Raw genomic sequence first — 20028 nt, forward strand, 5'->3', positions numbered from 1 at the left:
ATTATGTTGGTAAAAAATATATTATTAACAATTTTGTTCCTTCAAATTAAAATATATTATAAAATCTATATTTTATGTAATTATCATATTAACTTATGCCCTTTTTAATAATTTGCACATATAAAAAGTACTTCTGATAATAACTATCCAAACACTCTCACTTCTCAGAATCACTTTTTCATAAAATCTATTCTTTACAATCTATTCTCCAAACCATGGTTTGGTTTTATCCAAACACTCCCTGAATCCCATTGGATTTGAAGTGGGAATTCCTAAACCCTTTATCCCAATGACTTAGGGGGTGTTTGGGTGATAACCTAAACCATGGTTTGGGAAAAAAATCACCTAAACACCCTTAAAAAAACCAAAACCATGGTTTTGGTTTTGGGAAAGCAAAATTTTTTGCTTTTGGAAAAAAAAAGGGAGAGTGTGAGAGCCTATAGGATATGTATCTTGTTGTTTTTTTTATAAACATATTTTTATAAATATATTTAATCTTATATCTTATAAATATATATACATATTAATTATTTATTAATTATATTATCCTATGTATTATTAATTATGTTAATAAAAAATATTATTAACAATTTTATTCCTTCAAATTAAAATATATCATAAAATATATTTTTTCTGTAATTATCATATTAACTTATGCCTTTTTTAGTAATTTGTACATGTAAAAAGCGCTTCTGGTAACAACTATTCAAACAACTCTTCACTTTCTCAAAATCGAATCTCTATTTTTCCAAAAGCTATTCTCCAAACTATGGTTTGGTTATATCCAAACATCCCTTTAAGATAATAAATGCCACCGGCACTATACGCCCCCTGCCACTAGTGCACTACCGTCTACCATCGATATGAGATATTCTCCCCTTATCACTACTGGAGTGGAGTCGTTACTGTGGGCCATGCCAATACCTCCATGTCCATCTTATCATTGTCGTTTCCACTACCGTAATATCATCAACTTCGTCAACATCATTTCACGGGTGCCAAAAATCTAAGGCCATCTCTTATTTAAGATAAGTTAGTTAAAAATTCAATTTAATTTTGGATATGAAACATTAGTTCATTTTGTCTGTAACATTTATCCATTTTACTTATGATGATTACACATGATAGGGACTCTCTATTGAGAGATAGTTTTAATACACGTAATTAATAAAGATATTTTATAAAAAAAATAATATCCACGTGTTATAAATAACTAATTTAATTATTTTTTTTAATATCTGTAAATTAGTTGTCTAGTTTTTATATTAAGGACAAGAAGTAGTGTATATATATTCATCATATTACAAAATTATGCTCTTCACTCTTAGATATATGATTTTGATTCACTTTATTTTTCCCTTTTAGTTTTTTTTTGGTGGTATAATAGAAGGAATATGAGTTACAAATTAACAGCCGGAAAATTGTAAATCATGGAAAATTGGTATTAAATTACTAAATGTGACAAAATTTGACAGGAAAAATTAAAAAAAAAAGACTATTGAATTTTAAAATTTCAAATCAGAAATTACTACAAAAATGTGTTCTTATTTATTTTTTGAGTGTAGTCATTTTCTTTACAATTGTAGTAACTAATACTGATTTAAAATTTTAAAATTCAACAATCATTTTTTTGGGGGATTTTTCTAATTTGATATGTTAAGTTATCATTTTTTTTTCATTAAAGAAAAAAAGGAAGAATAAGTAGTGTTTGAAGTATTAGCTTTGCAAATTGCAAATAAGAAAAATTAGTATTAAAATATGGAAAGTTGTAGAAATTTTTGACAAGAGAAATTTTGATTTTTCATTATAAAAAGTTGTAGAAGATGAATTGCAAGTTAATGTTTAGCAAGTTGTAAATTAAGAAAAAAAATTAATCTAATTAAATTAGTTAAGTAGGTCTTAATTGAGAATTAAAAGAGTATTTGATTTTTGAGGGTAAGATTTATGTTTTCAATCTAAGATTATTTTTTATAATGATTTGAATATTATGGCAAGAACAAGAATTTTCAGTTCGCAACAATATTTTTTTCTACTTATAGAAAGAAAACCACATTTCATATGAAGAAAATTAGTTGAAATTGGATAGCGATGTAATTTCCGGAGATGGATTGATTCGATTTGGTTTTGTTTTTGTTTGAAATGAACGTCAACCAAACTTAATAGCCTTGTGACTTAGTATTAGCTCTTTTATAAGTAAAAAGTGATGGGTTTGATCTCACTTAACTAGCTTGTAACCTCAACGTATTAGTGCTCTTAGGTGAAACTTGGAGACTGGACATATGTCAGGTTAGATTGAACTAGTATAAATTATTATGTATATTTTTTTCCTATTATTTCCTCAAGTGATAGGTAATATCTTCTCTGCTTTATCCTGCTTATATTAATTAGGTTTGATTATTTTATCAGTTGTAAAATTTTTATAATACTCAATTCATCCTTTTCTTGGTTGTTCGATCATACTAACAAAGTGCACCAGAAAACTATGTCCATTACCAAGTGTCAGTTTTGCGTAATATTCGCTCAACGTCGTCTTGTGCCTTGGTTGAATTTTAAATGAAAAATTATTAATGATTGCCAGATATAATATTATACTCCTCCGGTTCTAAATATAAAACCTATTTTGTAGTATAATTTATACTACAAAATGGGTTTTATATTTAGGACCAGAAGAATACTACCTCCTATCCCTTAATATAAGATATTATTTGACTTTTATTTTAGTTTAAATATAAAATCCAGGTTTATTTTATCTTTCATATTTATTTCTACGGGAGGGAGTAGTAATTGTAATGGGCATTATGCTTAAGTAAACATTTGGATTCTTGGTGGAAATAGTTTTCAATGAATATATCTTTATTGAATCCTGATTAATAATAATAAACTCAATGCAAGCTTATCCTCAAAAAGCTGGAGTTTGAAGATTGACTTGTACTACCACACTCTCTTTGAAGATTGATGCTTATCTATTTCACTCTATATGCTATACAACATCTCCAGTTGGTGAATTTCTTAAACAAATAGAAAATCATTCCTTTTTCTAACTACCTCCAGTCTTTAATATAATTTTTTTAATTTTTATTTTATTCTTAAATATAAAATACTAATCTATTTTGCTTTTCATATTATATAAAAATAGTCTTTATAATAATAGTAAATCTAGTCAATACACTTGATTAGTAAGGATATTTAAGAAAGAGAATACATATTTATTACAAATAACTAACTTAACCATTTTCTTTAATCTACTCAAATTAATCAATTAACTCTTATATTAAGGATAGGAGGTAGTATTAAATTGAAATTTGACAGAACTACACACTACACTTGATCTTAGCCAAAAGGCCAAGAAGAATGTCATTATACCAAGATCTTTCTCCACCCATTCCTTCTACAATACTGATGTTTTATTTATTCCCTGTTCCTCTCTGAAACTCCTACAGCAACTTTATTTGTATAACTTATTTTAATTTTTACAACAACTCATTCATTGATTTTCTTCTTCCATAATTAGAGATTTATTTGATAGTACTTGTATTTTAAAACATTAAACAAATTGATGAAAAAAACTATCGTTTGGGCGAAAATGGAGGCAACCGAATCAAACTTTATGCATCCAAGATAACATCAGAAATCTCTCCCCCTCCCCCCAAAAAAAAGCAACATCAGACACGTCATCCAATAAACAAACCAATTATTTTTCTGCAAGAGGAGCAGCTTTCTTGTCATACAAGAAATAGTTGCTAATATTTTATTTTACAACAAACCATCAATTATGAAGAGATACGAAACAAACGAAAATACATTTTTTTTTTATTTGGAGTAGATATATTAATCATGCTTGTTTGGGAGCACTTAAAATAAGTTGATGCAAAAACAAGCCAAAACTAGTTGATAGGACCAAATTTCTCTATGAATTTGGCCACAAGCTTCTCATGAGGAGGCAATGTCTCCTTCATCAGAGGATGTTTCTTGAGGGCATCCATCCATGTCAAGAACTCTGAGTTCATGTGGCGTTGAATCACCTCCATTCCCAAGGCATCATTGAGAACCTTGTAGTTGCAAGCAAGAGCTCCCACCGCAATATCCAGTAGCCCCAAGGACTTACCCCCACAATAAGGGAATTCCTCTGCAAAATCTTTCTTCACTCCTTCATAAAAGACTCTAATCATCTCATTCAAATTCTCAATTGCTTTCTTTCTTTCTTTCTTCTCCTCTTGATAAGAAAGAAGATGGGGTAGATAGCTGGAGGGATCTACGGACCAGGCCAATGTTAATTTTATTAGAATCTCTGAAAAATGAAACTATTTGCATAATAGTTCATCAAACATATTACTCCTCCAGTTCTTAATATAACATTTATTTAACTAATTTGATTAGATTAAAAAAGGTAGGTGATTAAGTTACTTAATTATAAGAAATATGACATACTTTTCTTTAAATATCATAATCACTTTCTTAATATCCTCCATCCCTCTCCTACTTGATTATGGTTGAGAGTGTATAAACAGGAGTAAATTAGAAAAAAATTGATAAATATAAGAAATATGTTTTATTTTTAGAACCAAAATTAACTCACTGATTAGGTCATACATTAAAGACAGAAGGAGTATATTACTTCAAAGTGATATTAATTAGACTAAATTTTTGCAAGATAAGGAAGGGTGATACTCACCTTTTGATCAAAATAATTGACCCAGAAACGAACTTTTGCCTTTTGATAAGGATCATGAGGCAAGAGTTTTGGGTTTTGATCCCAAATCTCATCGATGTATTCCAAGATGACAGGTGACTCAGCTATTGCTTTATCATTATGCAAGAGCACTGGAACCTTCTTGTGGATAGGATTGTTCTTCAGCAGCAACTCACTTTTATTTGTTAAATCTCCCTCCACGTATTTGTAAGGTATGCCCTTAAGTTTAAGGGCTAGCGCAACCCTTGTGCAAGGGCCGCTTGCCCAAACTCCCAAAAGCACAACTTGGCTTCTTTTCTCTTCCATGAGTTTTTTCTGCTCTTTCTATATGGTTCATGAGATTGTAGCTATGTGAGCGTTGGTTTTTTTTTTTTTTTTTATAGAAATTCTTCTCTGATTATTCAATGTGCATTTCTTGAGGAAGAAGTTGTAGAATGTCTCATTTCTTTGGCTGCCAGATTGACCCATTTTTTTAATGGCAATAAAGGTGGACTAACAAGATAAACGTTGAATTCCGTGGATATTTTTTTTGTGACCAAGGGAGAATTCTGTGGATATTAAAACATTCAAAATACCAACATTAAAATAATGATCTGGGCCCCGTCCTCAAAAATGCTATCAGACTTGTGACTCATTTTATTTGATTTTCTTTGGTAAGCAATTGTTTTAGGAAAACCGACACTAGTACTGGAGAAGTTGTCCTGTTTTGTTGTTATTTTTTCTTTAAAAAAATGTACAAGTTCCTTTTCAGTTTTTTTTTAAAAAAAGAGCTAAAATTTACATACTGGAGTTTACAATGAAAAATAGGCAATTTACAATAAATATAAGGGTATTAACGGTAATATAAGGGGGAATTACAACAAAAATCAGGTTATTTACAAGACAATATAAAGGGATTTACAATAAAAATTTGATAATTTATAAGAAATATAAGAAAATTAATTACAACAAAGATGGACTAACAACATAAACGTTGAATTCTGTGGATATTAAAACATTCAAAGGAGAATTTATTTTTTTGTTGTTATTTTTTCTTAAAAATGTACGAGTTCTTTTTTAGTTTTTAAAAAAATAGAGCTAAAATTTACCTGGAGTTAATTTGCATATGGGTTTATCCAAAGGAGAATTTCACTACACCCCTTATGTACCTATTTAATATTCAAAAGCTCTCAAAATATTCTGAAATGTCACTCTACCTTTTTGGAAAAAAATGGAATTAAATTTTGAGGATAAAAAAACACTTGTCCTTTTATCTTATTTTTTTAAAAAGAATCACTCATCATCAATTTATAAAAGATGCAAAGGAATTTATAATAAAAATTAGGCGATTCACAAAAAATACAGAGAGATTTATAGTATAAATTTGACAATTTACAAGAAATATAAATAAATTAATGACAACACAACTGTATAATTTATAAGAAATATAAGAAAATCTACAACAGAAAATTGACAATTTATAAGAAATATAAGGAGATTACAATGAAAATTAGACAATTTACAACTTATACAAAAATTAACAACAACATATAAGGAAATTTATAACACAAATTAGGTTATTTGCGGCAAACAAAAATTATTTTTGTCTGTATGGTTTGAGCACAAATGTCTTTTCATTTATAATATTTTATTTTATTTTGAGCAGGGAAATTGTCCTTTATCCAAATCTCTTACGAAACACGTATAGTCGTACTACCCTGTGAATTTTTATAGTCAGATGGTTCAGTTTTTTTCCTGGAAAATTTCAGAAAAAGCCCTTGAAATATAAGAAATTTCAGATTGGGTTCTGAAATTTTGAAAATGACAGAAATGGTCAATAACCCAATCTGTCATTTACAAAATCAAGAAGAATTGACAACTTTGTCCTCATTTGTATTCACTACAATGATTTAAGGAATCACTATAAGGGTTTAGGCGTTATCTAGGTTTGTTTTTGAATGGGCCTTACAACATTGGAAATTAGGCTCAGTGAGCTTTATAACAATATATCATTTGCTTAATTTGTGATTAAATTAAGAAAAATATGTCCACTAAAAATTGATCTTTAACTACAAGGCACCTGATTATGAAAAAGTGAGTAGTTATTTTCTACACAAACCTAGTCTGTAAACCGAAAATGCTAGAATTTGATTGCTTCCTCTGTCACTTTTTCCCTCACAATGTGGGGATTCAACTTCTCTTCGCTACTCTCCCATCCACTACCTGTTCGCTGCCACGAAATGACACCGGATGCAATTGAAAAAAGTAACGTTGCACAATAGATAGACTGGACCATACTTGAACCCAATCTGAAGTCTGATCTAATTTTTTGTCAGGCTGGATCTGGTAGTGCGTGGCTCAGTCTAATTCAGGAGTGACCCGAGGTTAGGTTGGTTTGAACTTGATCTAGTCAAATATTTGGACTGACCCAAATAGTCTAAAACCTTAATTTTCTTTTTTCTTTTTATTTTTTTATGGAATCAAGATTTCATGTAAATAAACACATTTAGCACAATGAAAAAACCTATAAAACATTAAGACTTAATCATAGATCCATAAGAATTTCAACAATATTAAGTAGCAATTAAAAAACAACATTCTAAATTATAAAATATTTTCTCAAAAATATCATGTAGACCAGACTAAATCAGTCCAAGTAACTTTTATACATCCAATATCTTTCAAGAGTGAATGCTCTTAAAAAAAAAATAGTTTAGATATTGAGTGCACTAAAAATTATTTTAAAATAATAAGTGCTAAAATAAATTTTAGGTGGCCGGACGTATACTTTAGGTATTGGGTGCATCAAGAACTATTTTAAAATATTAGGTGCTATTAAAAAAATATTTTAGGTTGTTGAACGTATTGAAAAATATTTTGAGATATTGAGTCTTATTAAAAAAATAATTTATGTTCGATGCTACCTAAACCAAGTTTTTACTCATTTAATTATTTTTAAATTTTTTCCTGATTTTATAAAAACATAAACCTAAGCTGATATTATTTTATTAATAAATTACTTACTACCTCCTGTCCTTAATATAAGATATTGTTTGATTTTTATTTTGGTCTTAAATATAAGACCTCAGTTCATTTTGTCTCTTATATTTATATATTTTTTTCTTAAGATAGTCTTTCTAATAATAATAGTTCTAGCCAATACACTTAATTAGTAAGGATATTTTAGAAAAGATAATACTTATTTATTATAAATAACTAACTTAATTTTTTTAATCTCTTTAAATTAGTCAACTAGTTCTTATAAATACGGCAGAGGTAATATTAGCCTTATCTTGGTGCTCCTCTGCTCATTTCATTCGTTCGCGCTCTCTCTCTCTCTCTCTTCATTGAGCACGGTGTCGTTTTGTGGGCAGCGGGTGGGCAGCAGATGAGAGAGTAGTGCAGAGAGGCTGAATCCCATTGGGTTTGAAGTGGGAATTCCTGAGCCCTTTATCCTGACGTAGAGCCGGGAAAACGGGTCCGAACCGTCAGGTCAGCCCGTTTAGACCTTGAAATTATGAGGGCCGGACTTGATATTTTTCCTTCAAATGGGAAATAAGCCCTGGAGGGCTGGTCCTGGAGGCCGAGGGCTTAAAAGGGCTGGCCTTGGAGGGCCACGGGCCGGCCCTTTTAAGCCCTTTTATAATTTTTTTTGTTTTTTAAATTTTTTTATATAATTCTAATATTATTAATTTTTTACATTGTTAATAATATTTCAAATATTTAGTTATTATTATCATTTGAAAATTAAATTTAGTGTTAGACAATAATTTATCCAATTAAATGTTTAAAAAATGTGTTAATTTGGAATTTAATAATGATTTGATTTATATTATATGCGTTGATATTTTTAAACTATATATATATATATTGATAATAGAGTATTTTTATACTTATATAACTTGTGATTCTATAATTTGAATTAGAAATTCATGAGTTTCAACAACAATGTTTCTCACATTAAAGTAAAATAATAGCTAGATTGTACAATTTAAAAGTAAAATTCCTATAAAGAAGAAAAACTTAATATTTTGTTACGAAAGAAAACCATACTTATGAAGAAGAGTAATTAATTATAGTGATGATAAAGTTTCAAAAGATTAATGATAGTGTTTATTTATTGCACAATTGTACTATAGATAAAACTTTTGGATGTTGTTATCTTGTTAATGAATGTTTTAGATATTCTTGGATGTTGATAGATATTTATATATGATGATATTTTATATTTGTGACTTAATTTTATTCATATTTATGTCTTTTTTTAATAATTTCATTGGTTTATTTTTATTTTTTTATAAAAGTTATGATAAATATAAAAAATAGTATTTTTTTCTCAAACGGACCAAAAGCCTGCGGGCCGGCCCTGAGCCCTGTGGCTTAAGGGTTGGGCCTAGCAAATTGGGATATTTTTAAAACTTCAGCCTTGGAGACCGACCCTTTTAAGCTTGTCAGCCCTGAAGACTGACCCTTTTAAGCTCATCAGCCCTGAAGGATCTGATTCCCACCTCTATCCTGATGACTTAACATAATAAATGCCACCGGCACTATACGCCCCCTGCCACTAGTGCACTACCGTCTACCATCGATATGAGATATCACTACTGGAGTGGAGTCGTTACTGTGGGCCATACCAATACCTCCATGTCCATCTTATCATTATCGTTTCCACTGCCGTGATATCATCAACCTCATCAACATCATTTCACGGGTGCCAAAAATCTAAGGCCATCTCTTATTTAAGATAAGAGTTATTTAAAAATTCAATTTAATTTTAGATATGAAACATTAATTCATTTTGTCTATAGCATTTATCCATTTTACCTATGATGATTACACATGATAGGGACTCTCCACCAAGAGATAGTTTCAATACACGTAATTAATAAAGATATTTTATAAAAAATAATATCCACGTGTTATAAATAACTAATTTAATTACTTTTTTTAATATCTGTAAATTAGTTATCTAGTTCTTATATTAAGTACAAGAAGTAGTGTGTATATATTCATCATATTACAAAATTATGCTCTTCACTCTTAGATATATGATTTTGATTCACTTTATTTTTCCCTTTTAATTTTTTTTGGTATAATAGAAGGAATATGAGTTACAAATTAACAGCCGGAAAATTGTAAATCATGGAAAATTGGTATTAAATTACTAAATGTGACAAAATTTGACAGGAAAATTTAAAAAAAAAGACTATTGAATTTTAAAATTTCAAATCAGAAATTACTACAAAAATGTGTTTTTATTTATTTTTTTGAGTGTAGTCATTTTCTCTATAATTGTAGTAACTAATACTGATTTAAAATTTTAAAATTCAACAGTCATTTTTTTTGGGGATTTTTCTAATTTGATATGTTAAGTTATCATTTTTTTTCATTAAAGAAAAAAAAGGAAGAATAAGTAGTGTTTGAAGTATTAGCTTTGCAAATTGCAAATAAGAAAAATTAGTATTAAAATATGGAAAGTTGTAGAAATTTTTGACAAGAGAAATTTTGATTTTTCATTATAAAAAGTTGTAGAAGATGAATTGCAAGTTAATGTTTAGCAAGTTGTAAATTAAGAAAAAAATTAATTTTAAGTATAGTTTGCAGCGTAATTATCCGGCGTAGTATTAAATTACTGGGAGTGATAAAAAATTTTTACAAGTTCATATTTTGCAACTTCAAAAAGAGGGATATAAGTTTTAAATAATTATTCGAAAGGAGAGATTTCAGGAATATTAGTACAAATTTGTTGGAAGTGATTAAAAAAAAAAAACGAAACAATTGTTAATGCCAAGAGATTTTTTTGTCCAACCAAAATATAATAGAATTAGACTCAACTTCTGGTGACTTAATACTAGTTTTTGTTTATTTGTGGCTTGTTAGGCAATAATTTGTCACTCATATGTGTGTTTCATTATATATATATATATATATATATATATATCTTTTTATAATGGAAACAAATATAAAAATTTAACTAGTGAAATACCTACAGTGTCATTATTTTACAACTTAAATTCCTCTTTTTATAATGAAGAAAATGAAAATTTAAGTTACAACGTTTTTATCATACTTTTGATACATTTTTCTGTTAATTGAAATTTACTGTACCTCAATATGATACTCATATTCTATTTTTAATAATGAAAAATAGAAAACGAAGCGGTTTTTAAAAAGGGACATATGGTCTGGATTTAAATTTTATAACCTTTTGATCCTAAAATAGGACTAGCTTACTTTTAATCTCAAATGTCATTTCCCCTGGGATATTTTTGGGTGGAATAATAATAAGGATGGCTAGTAATTCGTAGGGATGTTTACCTATATCCCGTGCATCTTGTCCCTGTCACAATCATTTTGGGACAGGACAATTTTGTTCTGAAAGTTTTCATGACAAGATGAAAATAGAACAGACAAAATTGTTTTGGAGCGGGACGGGTTTCAATATATTATTTTTATTTTTAATTGTGATAAATTTATTTTATTTATCACTGTAACAATATTTTGGTAATAATATTTATCAATTGTTATTTTTTTATTTGTTTACAAGTTGTTTTGTATGGGTTACATGATATTTTTTGTAGTGAAATTTTAAGTTTGTTTATTTTTTTGTCTCTCAAGTTTTAAAATTTTTTTTGATTACCATTGTTTCTTTATTTTTATCTATTTTCTTCCTATAATTTTTATCATAAGTTCTTATATTTCATTTATAGTTAATTTTCAAATTAAAAAATAAAAATTCAAAAAAGGGGATATCCATGTCCTATTTCAATTACGGCATGTCCCAATTGGGATGGGATGGGATGAGACAAGGGATGAAAAAGCCATCCTGTCTTGATTATTGAGACGGGATCGGGACGGGATCGTCCTTATCACATCCTGTCCAATGAATACTCTTAGTATTCGAATCAATGGTCCACTCGTAGTTAAATCATAATCAATTCACTCATAATTAAAATAATATAATTTAATTAAAGTATAAAATATTCATCTATAACTTTGATAAGATTAATATTTAAAAGAAAAACATTAATCCTCTAGTAAATGAAACATAAAACATCTTCATGCATAAACCATACAAAATCCAACCCAGTTAATATATCCCATCCAAAACTAGCTGAGCAAACTGATAGGTTTTGATACCTCATTATATGAATTCTCAATGAGACATTTGTTTTTGCGAAGTCGATTACTTTAACTTTCATAGGTCCACTCACATGACCAGGAGAAGGTCATTCGCCGACAATTCAAATATGGAATCTTTGAATTCAGACAAGTGAATGGATTACATTTTTCATTATTAACGACCTTGGGAGGTACTCCAAGCCGCCATACTTGACCTTCAGATCGAATAATGGAGTGAATAACTATGGCCATCCATTGAATTTATCCACTTGAGAGTGGAATTATTGTCATCATCCACTGAATTTCTCTCTCGGAAATTAAAATATATAGATATAACTGATATTTTTTAAAATATTATTTAGTACTCCTCCGTTATTTAATATGGGATATAATTAACTAATTTGAGTAGATTAAGAATGTTAGTTAAATTAGATAATATGATATATTTTTTCTAAAACATACTAATTATCTTCTTTAATTTCCTCACTCTCTTTCCTACTTGATTTTGTTGAAAGAATATCAATTAGATTAATTTAGAAAAAAAATTAATGAACATATGAAATAAATTTTATATAGAACTCTTTAATTAGTTTCTATATGAAGTATTGGATGAGTATTAGATTATTCAGTGTCTAAACAGGTAGGACGAAGCCTGCTCATGCCGACAACCTATTGGCTTATTACATTTCATTAGAGTATATTTTTAAAATATTATTTAGGGTATATACAACTTGATAGGACATGAGCTGTTACTTTCAGAGCACTCACATGAGTTTTGACTTGCTGTCCCCTCCAATATCTATTTTCTCGCAGTGCTTGATTTGTATCTGGGGAAATATAGAATGATCTGTGTATGTGTGAATACTCAATACTTGCAGCTTTACTAGTCTGAGATATGCTAAGCATGAGAAAACCTTCTTGCTTTGTTTTCATCTTTTTACTTCATTTCTTGATGATCTCTTTAGCTTGCAGTGGGGATGATATCACCACGGACAAATATGCACTTCTTGCTTTTAAATCCTTCGTTACTTTGGATCCATACAATTTCTTAGCAAGGTGGTCCATCTCTTCTTTCCCCTGCAATTGGATTGGTGTCACTTGCGATGCTCACCATAGAAGGGTCAAATCCTTACATCTTAGTGGTATGAATCTCATAGGTATCATATCTCCACAGCTAGGAAATCTCTCATCTCTTACTGAACTTGATCTTAGTAACAACAATTTTCATGGTCGTATACCGAAAGAACTGCTTCGATTACATAGATTGAAGTTGTTTAACTTGAGCTACAACGACTTTCATGGACAAGTTCCAACATGGATAGGAGCCTTATCTACACTTCAGGACTTGGATCTTTGTAATAACAGTTTTAGTGGATTTATTCCAACATCTTTATCTAATCTATCAAGGCTGGAGACTTTGGATTGGAATTTTAATTTCATTGAAGGGACCATTCCATCCGAAATCGGAAGTCTAAAGCATTTGAAGATTTTACGGCTTTCAAAGAACAAGCTTTCTGGAGCAATTCCTCAAACAATTTCCAACTTATCTTCTCTTGAAAGATTGAGTTTGTCTTATAACACTTTATCAGGTATTTCTTTGATGATTTGTGGAATCTTTATTTGCTCTTTCTAAGGACAAATAACCTGCTTTGTTATTGATATTGATGACTCTCTTTTTTCCTCATCAATTATATTATTTCAAGGAGGCCTTCCAAGGGAGATTGGTAATCTTCAACAGCTACAGATAATATATCTTTCAAATAATCAGTTTTCTAACTCTATACCAGCTTCCATATTTAATAATTCAATGATGCAGTACATTGAACTTAGCAACAATAACTTCTCTGGTAGCCTCCCAACAAATGTATGTTTTGGGCTTCCGAATCTTGCGAGACTTTATGCAAATGAAAATGATTTGTCTGGTCCAATACCTTCTATCTGGCATCAATGCAAAGAATTGCTAGAGTTAGATCTAAGCAATAACAGATTCAAGGGAGGAATCATCCCAATCGACATTGGAAATTTGACCAACCTCCAATTCTTATATCTGAGCAACAACAGCTTGCAAGGTAAGAGGTTTAATTATATCCATACGTAATTATTCTTATGTGTTTAGTAATATCTAGTTGGATTTCTTTTAATAATGTCATGGAACATGACATCAGAAACAAACCATCTCGCAAGCAAGCTGAGTGCACAATATATATATATAATATATATATATATATATATATGTGTGTGTGTGTGTGTGTGTGTGCATTGCATCCACACTCTCTCTCTCACACAGAGACTTATACATGCATACATACATGTATACAAACATACTACATGCATGCATAGAGTACTAAAAGAATGGAATTATTTAATATGATTGCATAAAGCTTTCTTGCTTCATTATGTAATTTTATCTCATTTTTACTCTTCGTCCCAAGACACCTCATGATCAATTTAACATCAGCCATGAATGTAATAGAGCCTTAATTAATGTAAAGTATTGATTATTTATTGGGAGTATAAAATCCCAATAATAATTAAGCAGCCTTAATGACAAGTTCTAAAGTAAGAACTAAGTCACTAACAACTTCTAATATGTTATTGGGACTTTATAATTATATGGTGGTAGTTATATTTTTTTAGGGGACTTCCTTGTAATTCTCCCATTATTTATGTGCTCATTTTAAATTTTAAACAGGTGAAATTCCATTGTCTCTTTTCAATATTTCTTCATTGAGGGAAATAAGTCTAGGTCGAAACAATCTACAAGGTAATATTCCAATACCAATTGGCAATTGGGCGTTACTCGAAAGATTAGATCTCAGTTACAACTCCCTTACAGGTATGTGTGGAATTTTATGCTTAAAATTCTATTTATTACATGCCTATCTTGAATAATTGATACTGAAACCCATGCTTAATGAGCATGGTTTGGATTATTGTCATTATATTACTGATTATAATTTTGCTCATTTTTTATTTTCAACAGGCGAAATTCCAACATCTCTCTTCAACATTTCTTCATTAACGGTAGTGTATTTAACAAGCAACAATCTAAAAGGTAGACTACCATCATCAATCGGCAATTGCACGTTGCTGGAATATTTATATCTAGAAGAAAACTCCTTAACAGGTATATGCTCAATCGTCTGAGCCATTAATTTTATTTAACAAAGTTCCATTTATCATCTATAATTGAAAACACTTGAATTACCTAAATAAAAATAAAAATTATTTTACACTTAGATCATGTAGCAGAATCAGTTTTCTGTAGACAATAATAACTTTGAACGTTTAATTGAAGAAAAGAAGCTGCACAGTGCAGCGATTCTTTTGAAAAATGCAAGAGGCATGTGTTGATTATATTATTAAGAGAACTTGTTCTAAAATTATAGGCTTAATAATCAAGGCACGAGGATTATTAATAGTGAAATAACAATTATCTTTTTTATCACAACATTAAATTTTAAACAGGAGAAATTCCACCATCTCTCTTCAGCAGTTCTTCTTTAAGAGAAGTATATTTAACAAGAAACAGATTAAATGGTAGTTTGCGAACGTCAACTGGCAATCAGACAATGCTGGAATATTTACATTTAGAAGACAACTCCTTTACAGGTATGGTCAATATATCTACTTATCCACCAATTTTATGCTTCAACGAAATTCCATTTATTATCTGCAAAGCTTGTTCTATATCATCTCGGAATTTCTAACTGAAAATATTCTCATTCCTTAAATGAAAATCAAATTTTTAGCACGCTAATATCTTCCCACAGAATTAGTTTTTCATAATCAATAACAACTTAGTAGAATGTTGAAAATTGCTGCTTATGTTTCTTTTGCAGAATGCAAGATACTACCTTTGATCCTAAATATAAGACTCTAATTTTTGTTGTCTTTAATATTTATTCAATTTTTCTCTAGATAATCCTTATAGTGATTGCTCATTTTGAGTTTTTATCAAGGGGTAGCTTTGATGCACATGATTGATTAGGGTATTTTAAGGAAGACAACATTCTCATATTACAAATAAGTAACTTAGCTAATTTTTTTATAAATTGAATAAGGAAAGACATTCATAAATTGTGTGTGTTTGTGTTTTTTTTCCTAGGTGAAATTCCTCAATTTATTTTCAACGCACCTTCTTTGGGAGAGGTTTACCTTTCCAACAACCATTTCAACGGTAACTTGCCAGAAGAGATGTGCCATCAACTCCCTTTACTTGAAGTCTTTGGAGTTGTTAACAATCAATTAGATGGAAGTATTCCAAAATCAATAAGTAACTGTACATCATTGCTAGCCTTATATTTGGATTTGAACTCGTTTTCAGGTATGCTAATAATCATTATACACCTTTCTATATCAGCTGTGTTATGTTTATAACTTGGAAAAATTGGTAAAAAAATCACTGTTTGAAAATTTAATTGGTGAAAAGGACCTGAATTTAAGCACGTGCAAGTATAACCTGTGAGTGCAACATATCTTCCGCTGTGTACAACATCTCATCAACGATGTGTAACAATTTGCACACAACGAAAGATATGTTGCACTCATGGATCATAGTTGTAATTACTCAAATTTAGATCTTTTTTACCAATTAAATTTTCGACCAGGGATTTTTTTACCAATTTTCCCTTATAACTTTATAACTTTATCACATATTTAATGTCTTCATTTGAGCATGCTAATATGAAAAGAAATTATTGTAAGCTTTACAATTTAATGATATTTAAAAAAAAAGAAATTCAAACACACACACACACACTCTATATAATTCCTATGCTTCTTTTGATAAATTACAAAAACCAGGACATGCTCTGGTAATAGCGTACATGTTACAACATTAAAATTTGAGACATTAATAAAATTTGAGACTTTAACAGCACAGTATTTATTTGCAGCTTTGTTAAATGTTCTCTAAATATGATTAAATACTATAGAATCCTTGCCCAAAAAGTAGTTAAGAGTTTTATGTGACACATAAGGGGTGACAGGGAGATCTACGCAGGCCCCCATGTATCACTAGGAGGTAACTAACTAATAATTTCATGCGTGGATGAAATTTGTCTTTCCTATATTTAAGCGTGGACTTGTTAGCATTGCAAAGATTTGAAAGGACCCGAAATCAATAAGATATTTGGAGTCATCTTGTAACATATATATAGAGAAGTGAATCCAAAATTTTGAAACATATGTATGTTATACACACAGGCGCGCACCAAAAAAAAAATATTGCGTCTTTTCTCAATTTTTAGTACTTTATTCTATTATATATATAAATGTTATCTTCCATCCTTTTTTTTTTGAGTAAGTTATCCAACAGCTTTTTGTTTCCAGGTTTTATACCCAAGGAGATAGCCAATCTTAATAAGCTTGAAGAGCTGGATTTCTCACGTAATAATTTCATTGGACCCTTTCCTTCCTATATATTTAACATTTCTGCGTTGACACATGTCTCCCTTGCAAATAACTCCCTTTCTAGCTTTCTCCCATCAAATTTAGGAATTGGTCTTCCCAACCTGAAGAAATTGAGGTTGGGACAAAATCAACTTATTGGGCAAATTCCAAACAGCATCTCAAATGCTTCTAAGCTCATCATGTTAGATTTATCAGGGAATAAATTTAGTGGAGTTATACCCACTGCACTTGGGAATCTAACAAACCTGATAGCATTATATTTTGATGGGAATGATTTGGACGGATTGATTCCAAATACGATTAACAGATTGCAAAGCCTTCAACATTTATATCTGAGTAACAACAGATTGCAAGGGTCTATCAGAAATGAATTGTGCCAAATCAAAAGTTTGAGTGAGTTGTATTTAGCCAACAATATGTTTTCGGGAATGATTCCAGGGTGTCTCACAAATACATCCTTGAGGAAGTTGGATTTAAGGTCTAACAAATTGATTTCTCATATACCATCTTCTCTTTGGAGTCTTGAAGATATATTAGTCTTAGACTTATCCTCCAATGCATTGAGTGGAAGAATTCCCCCCAAAGTATCAAACTTGAAAGCAATTACACTCTTGAACTTGTCAAGAAATCAACTTGTAGGAAACATCCCTACAAGTATGGGTGGCTTGAAAACCTTGCTTAGCCTTTCTTTGGCTCATAACAAATTACAAGGAGCCATACCGGAATCTGTTGGTGGAATGATAAGCTTGGAGTTCTTGGATCTTTCTCAAAATTACTTGTCCGGTGTGATTCCAAAGTCATTAGCGATGCTCGTGTATCTAAAAAACATTAACCTTTCATACAATTTATTGGAAGGAGAAATCCCAAATGGTGGGTCTTTTAAGAATTTCACAGCTGATTCTTTTATGATGAATAAAGATCTTTGTGGGAAACCCCAGCTACTAGTGCAGCCATGTAAGAAAGGAAACAAGCATAACTCCAATAAAGTTATGTTGTTGATAAAATGCTTATTGCCAACCATGGTTGTCATTTTGGTTATTATTTTATGCATAGTCTTTTTAAAGCGTAAGAGAGATTATGTTAATGATTCAACCAATAAGGATTTAATAAATTTTGAGACACTAATGAGGATATCCTATTATGAGCTTTTACGAGCAACAAATAGATTTGATGAGTGTAATCTTCTTGGAAGGGGAAGCTTTGGATCAGTCTACAAAGCAATTCTTTCAAATGGAAAAATAGTTGCTGTTAAAGTATTTAACTCAAGCCCAGAAGGAGCATTAAGAAGTTTTGACGTTGAATGTGCTACTTTGTGCAATTTACGTTATTGCAATCTCACTAAAATAATTAGTGATTGCTCAAATGGCGAATTTAAATCCATAATAATGGAATTCATGTCAAATGGGAATCTTGACAAATGGTTGCATTCTAATAACTATTTTTTGGATATCTTGCAAAGGTTGAACATAATGATTGATGTGGCAGCTGCTTTGGAATATCTTCATCATGGTTCTTCTACACCAGTTGTTCATTGTGACATAAAACCAAGTAATATATTGTTGGATGAAGATATGGTAGCCCACCTTAGTGATTTTGGTATTGCCAAATTGCTAGGTGAGGGACAGATGGAAATTTATACCAAGACTTTGGCTACAATAGGCTACATGGCACCAGGTATTTAATAACACAATATTTATTATTTAATTTCTATTTTTTTACTCTATGTTTGATGAAATCTTATATTATATTATTCTATTACCAACAAATATTTGTCTTTTTATATGTGATTTTGTACTTTGAAAATTAAAAAAAAAACTACACACATTTTTTTTGGCAGTGATGACTTTTTATTAATTAATTTTTGAAATTGACATGCAGAGTATGGATCACAAGGAATTGTTTCCTTTCAAGGAGATGTATATAGTTATGGTATTTTGTTGATGGAAATGCTTACAAGAAAGAAACCTACAGATGAGATGTTTGTTCAAGGTATGAGTTTGAAAGACTGGGTTAGCAAATCAATGCCTCATTCCATCATTAATATTCTAGATGTCAATTTACTGCCAAAAGATGATCAAAATATTGGCAGCATATTGTCACATATATCATCACTTTTTGAGTTGGCCTTGCATTGTTGCATTGATTTACCTGGGGCAAGAATTAACATGAAGGATGTAGTGGTAACACTGAACAGAATCAAGGCCTCGTTTATAAAAGATATTAGAGACACCCCTAAATACTTGAATAATTATTAGATCAAATTTTAATTATTGCTCCTTTAGCTTTTTCTCCTTGTATTTTTTCGGTTGAACTTTTAACCCTGAAAAATGGAATGATGATGTTTTTCTATATTGTATTTTATAGTGCATTTAAATTTTGAATGTTGGCATATAGCAAATTTATTGTTACTATTGCATTTGAATAATGAGAACATTCAAACCTTTATCTATTGTGAATTGGGTACATTAATACTGTACATCTACGGTACCGATCTGCAATACACCTAATTTTAGCATTTTTAATTCTTTTTTATTTTTTAAATTTGGGAAAATCATTGTATCCCACGTAAATAAGTAATTTGGTTATTAAAAAGTCTCAAAATAAGCGGCAAATATGCATCATATGTTCATTATGTTGTCATTTTCCTACACTCTGAAATTTAATATTGCATATTACTCACTTCTTGTGGAAGCTCTTGGTAATTAAATTTTACTTATATGGAACTACATGATAATTTTTTCTTCATACCCTTGTATGTTGGACAAGGGAAGAAAAATGTGGGACCCAAGTTTAAACTATTAAAAATATGAAAATGAAATTAT

The 20028-nt window shown here is 30.0% G+C and overlaps 2 protein-coding genes across 7 annotated transcripts; one reads left to right on the forward strand and one right to left on the reverse strand.

The window, feature by feature from the left end:
- Positions 1-3881: 3881 nt before the first annotated feature.
- LOC114722438 (glutathione S-transferase U2-like) lies at positions 3882-5013 on the reverse strand. Its single transcript, XM_028908469.1, has 2 exons — positions 4673-5013; positions 3882-4252 (listed from the first exon to the last, which is right to left on the reverse strand). Exons 1-2 carry the CDS (start codon positions 4994-4996, stop codon positions 4175-4177), a joined length of 402 nt encoding a protein of 133 aa, XP_028764302.1. The 5' UTR covers positions 4997-5013; the 3' UTR covers positions 3882-4174.
- A 7596-nt stretch (positions 5014-12609) lies between these two features.
- Positions 12610-19662, forward strand: LOC114722455 (LRR receptor-like serine/threonine-protein kinase EFR). 6 transcript variants are annotated; one of them, XM_028908488.1, is made up of 9 exons: positions 12612-13380; positions 13495-13860; positions 14484-14627; positions 14775-14918; positions 15260-15403; positions 15900-16118; positions 17126-17182; positions 18692-18880; positions 19085-19662. In XM_028908488.1, the coding sequence occupies exons 1-9, from the start codon at positions 12687-12689 to the stop codon at positions 19459-19461; spliced, it is 2334 nt and encodes a 777-aa protein (XP_028764321.1). In that variant the 5' UTR covers positions 12612-12686; the 3' UTR covers positions 19462-19662. The 6 variants fall into 6 exon arrangements, with proteins under 6 accessions (XP_028764317.1, XP_028764318.1, XP_028764323.1 ...); XM_028908484.1 differs by having other exon boundaries at positions 12610-13380; positions 17126-18880; XM_028908485.1 differs by having other exon boundaries at positions 12610-13380; positions 13498-13860; positions 17126-18880.
- Positions 19663-20028: the final 366 nt, after the last annotated feature.

The sequence above is a fragment of the Neltuma alba genome, unplaced genomic scaffold, assembly GCF_004799145.2.
Source record: "Neltuma alba isolate B1F8T4 unplaced genomic scaffold, ASM479914v2 tig00012094_pilon, whole genome shotgun sequence".
In the NCBI taxonomy this organism is placed as follows: domain Eukaryota; kingdom Viridiplantae; phylum Streptophyta; class Magnoliopsida; order Fabales; family Fabaceae; genus Neltuma; species Neltuma alba.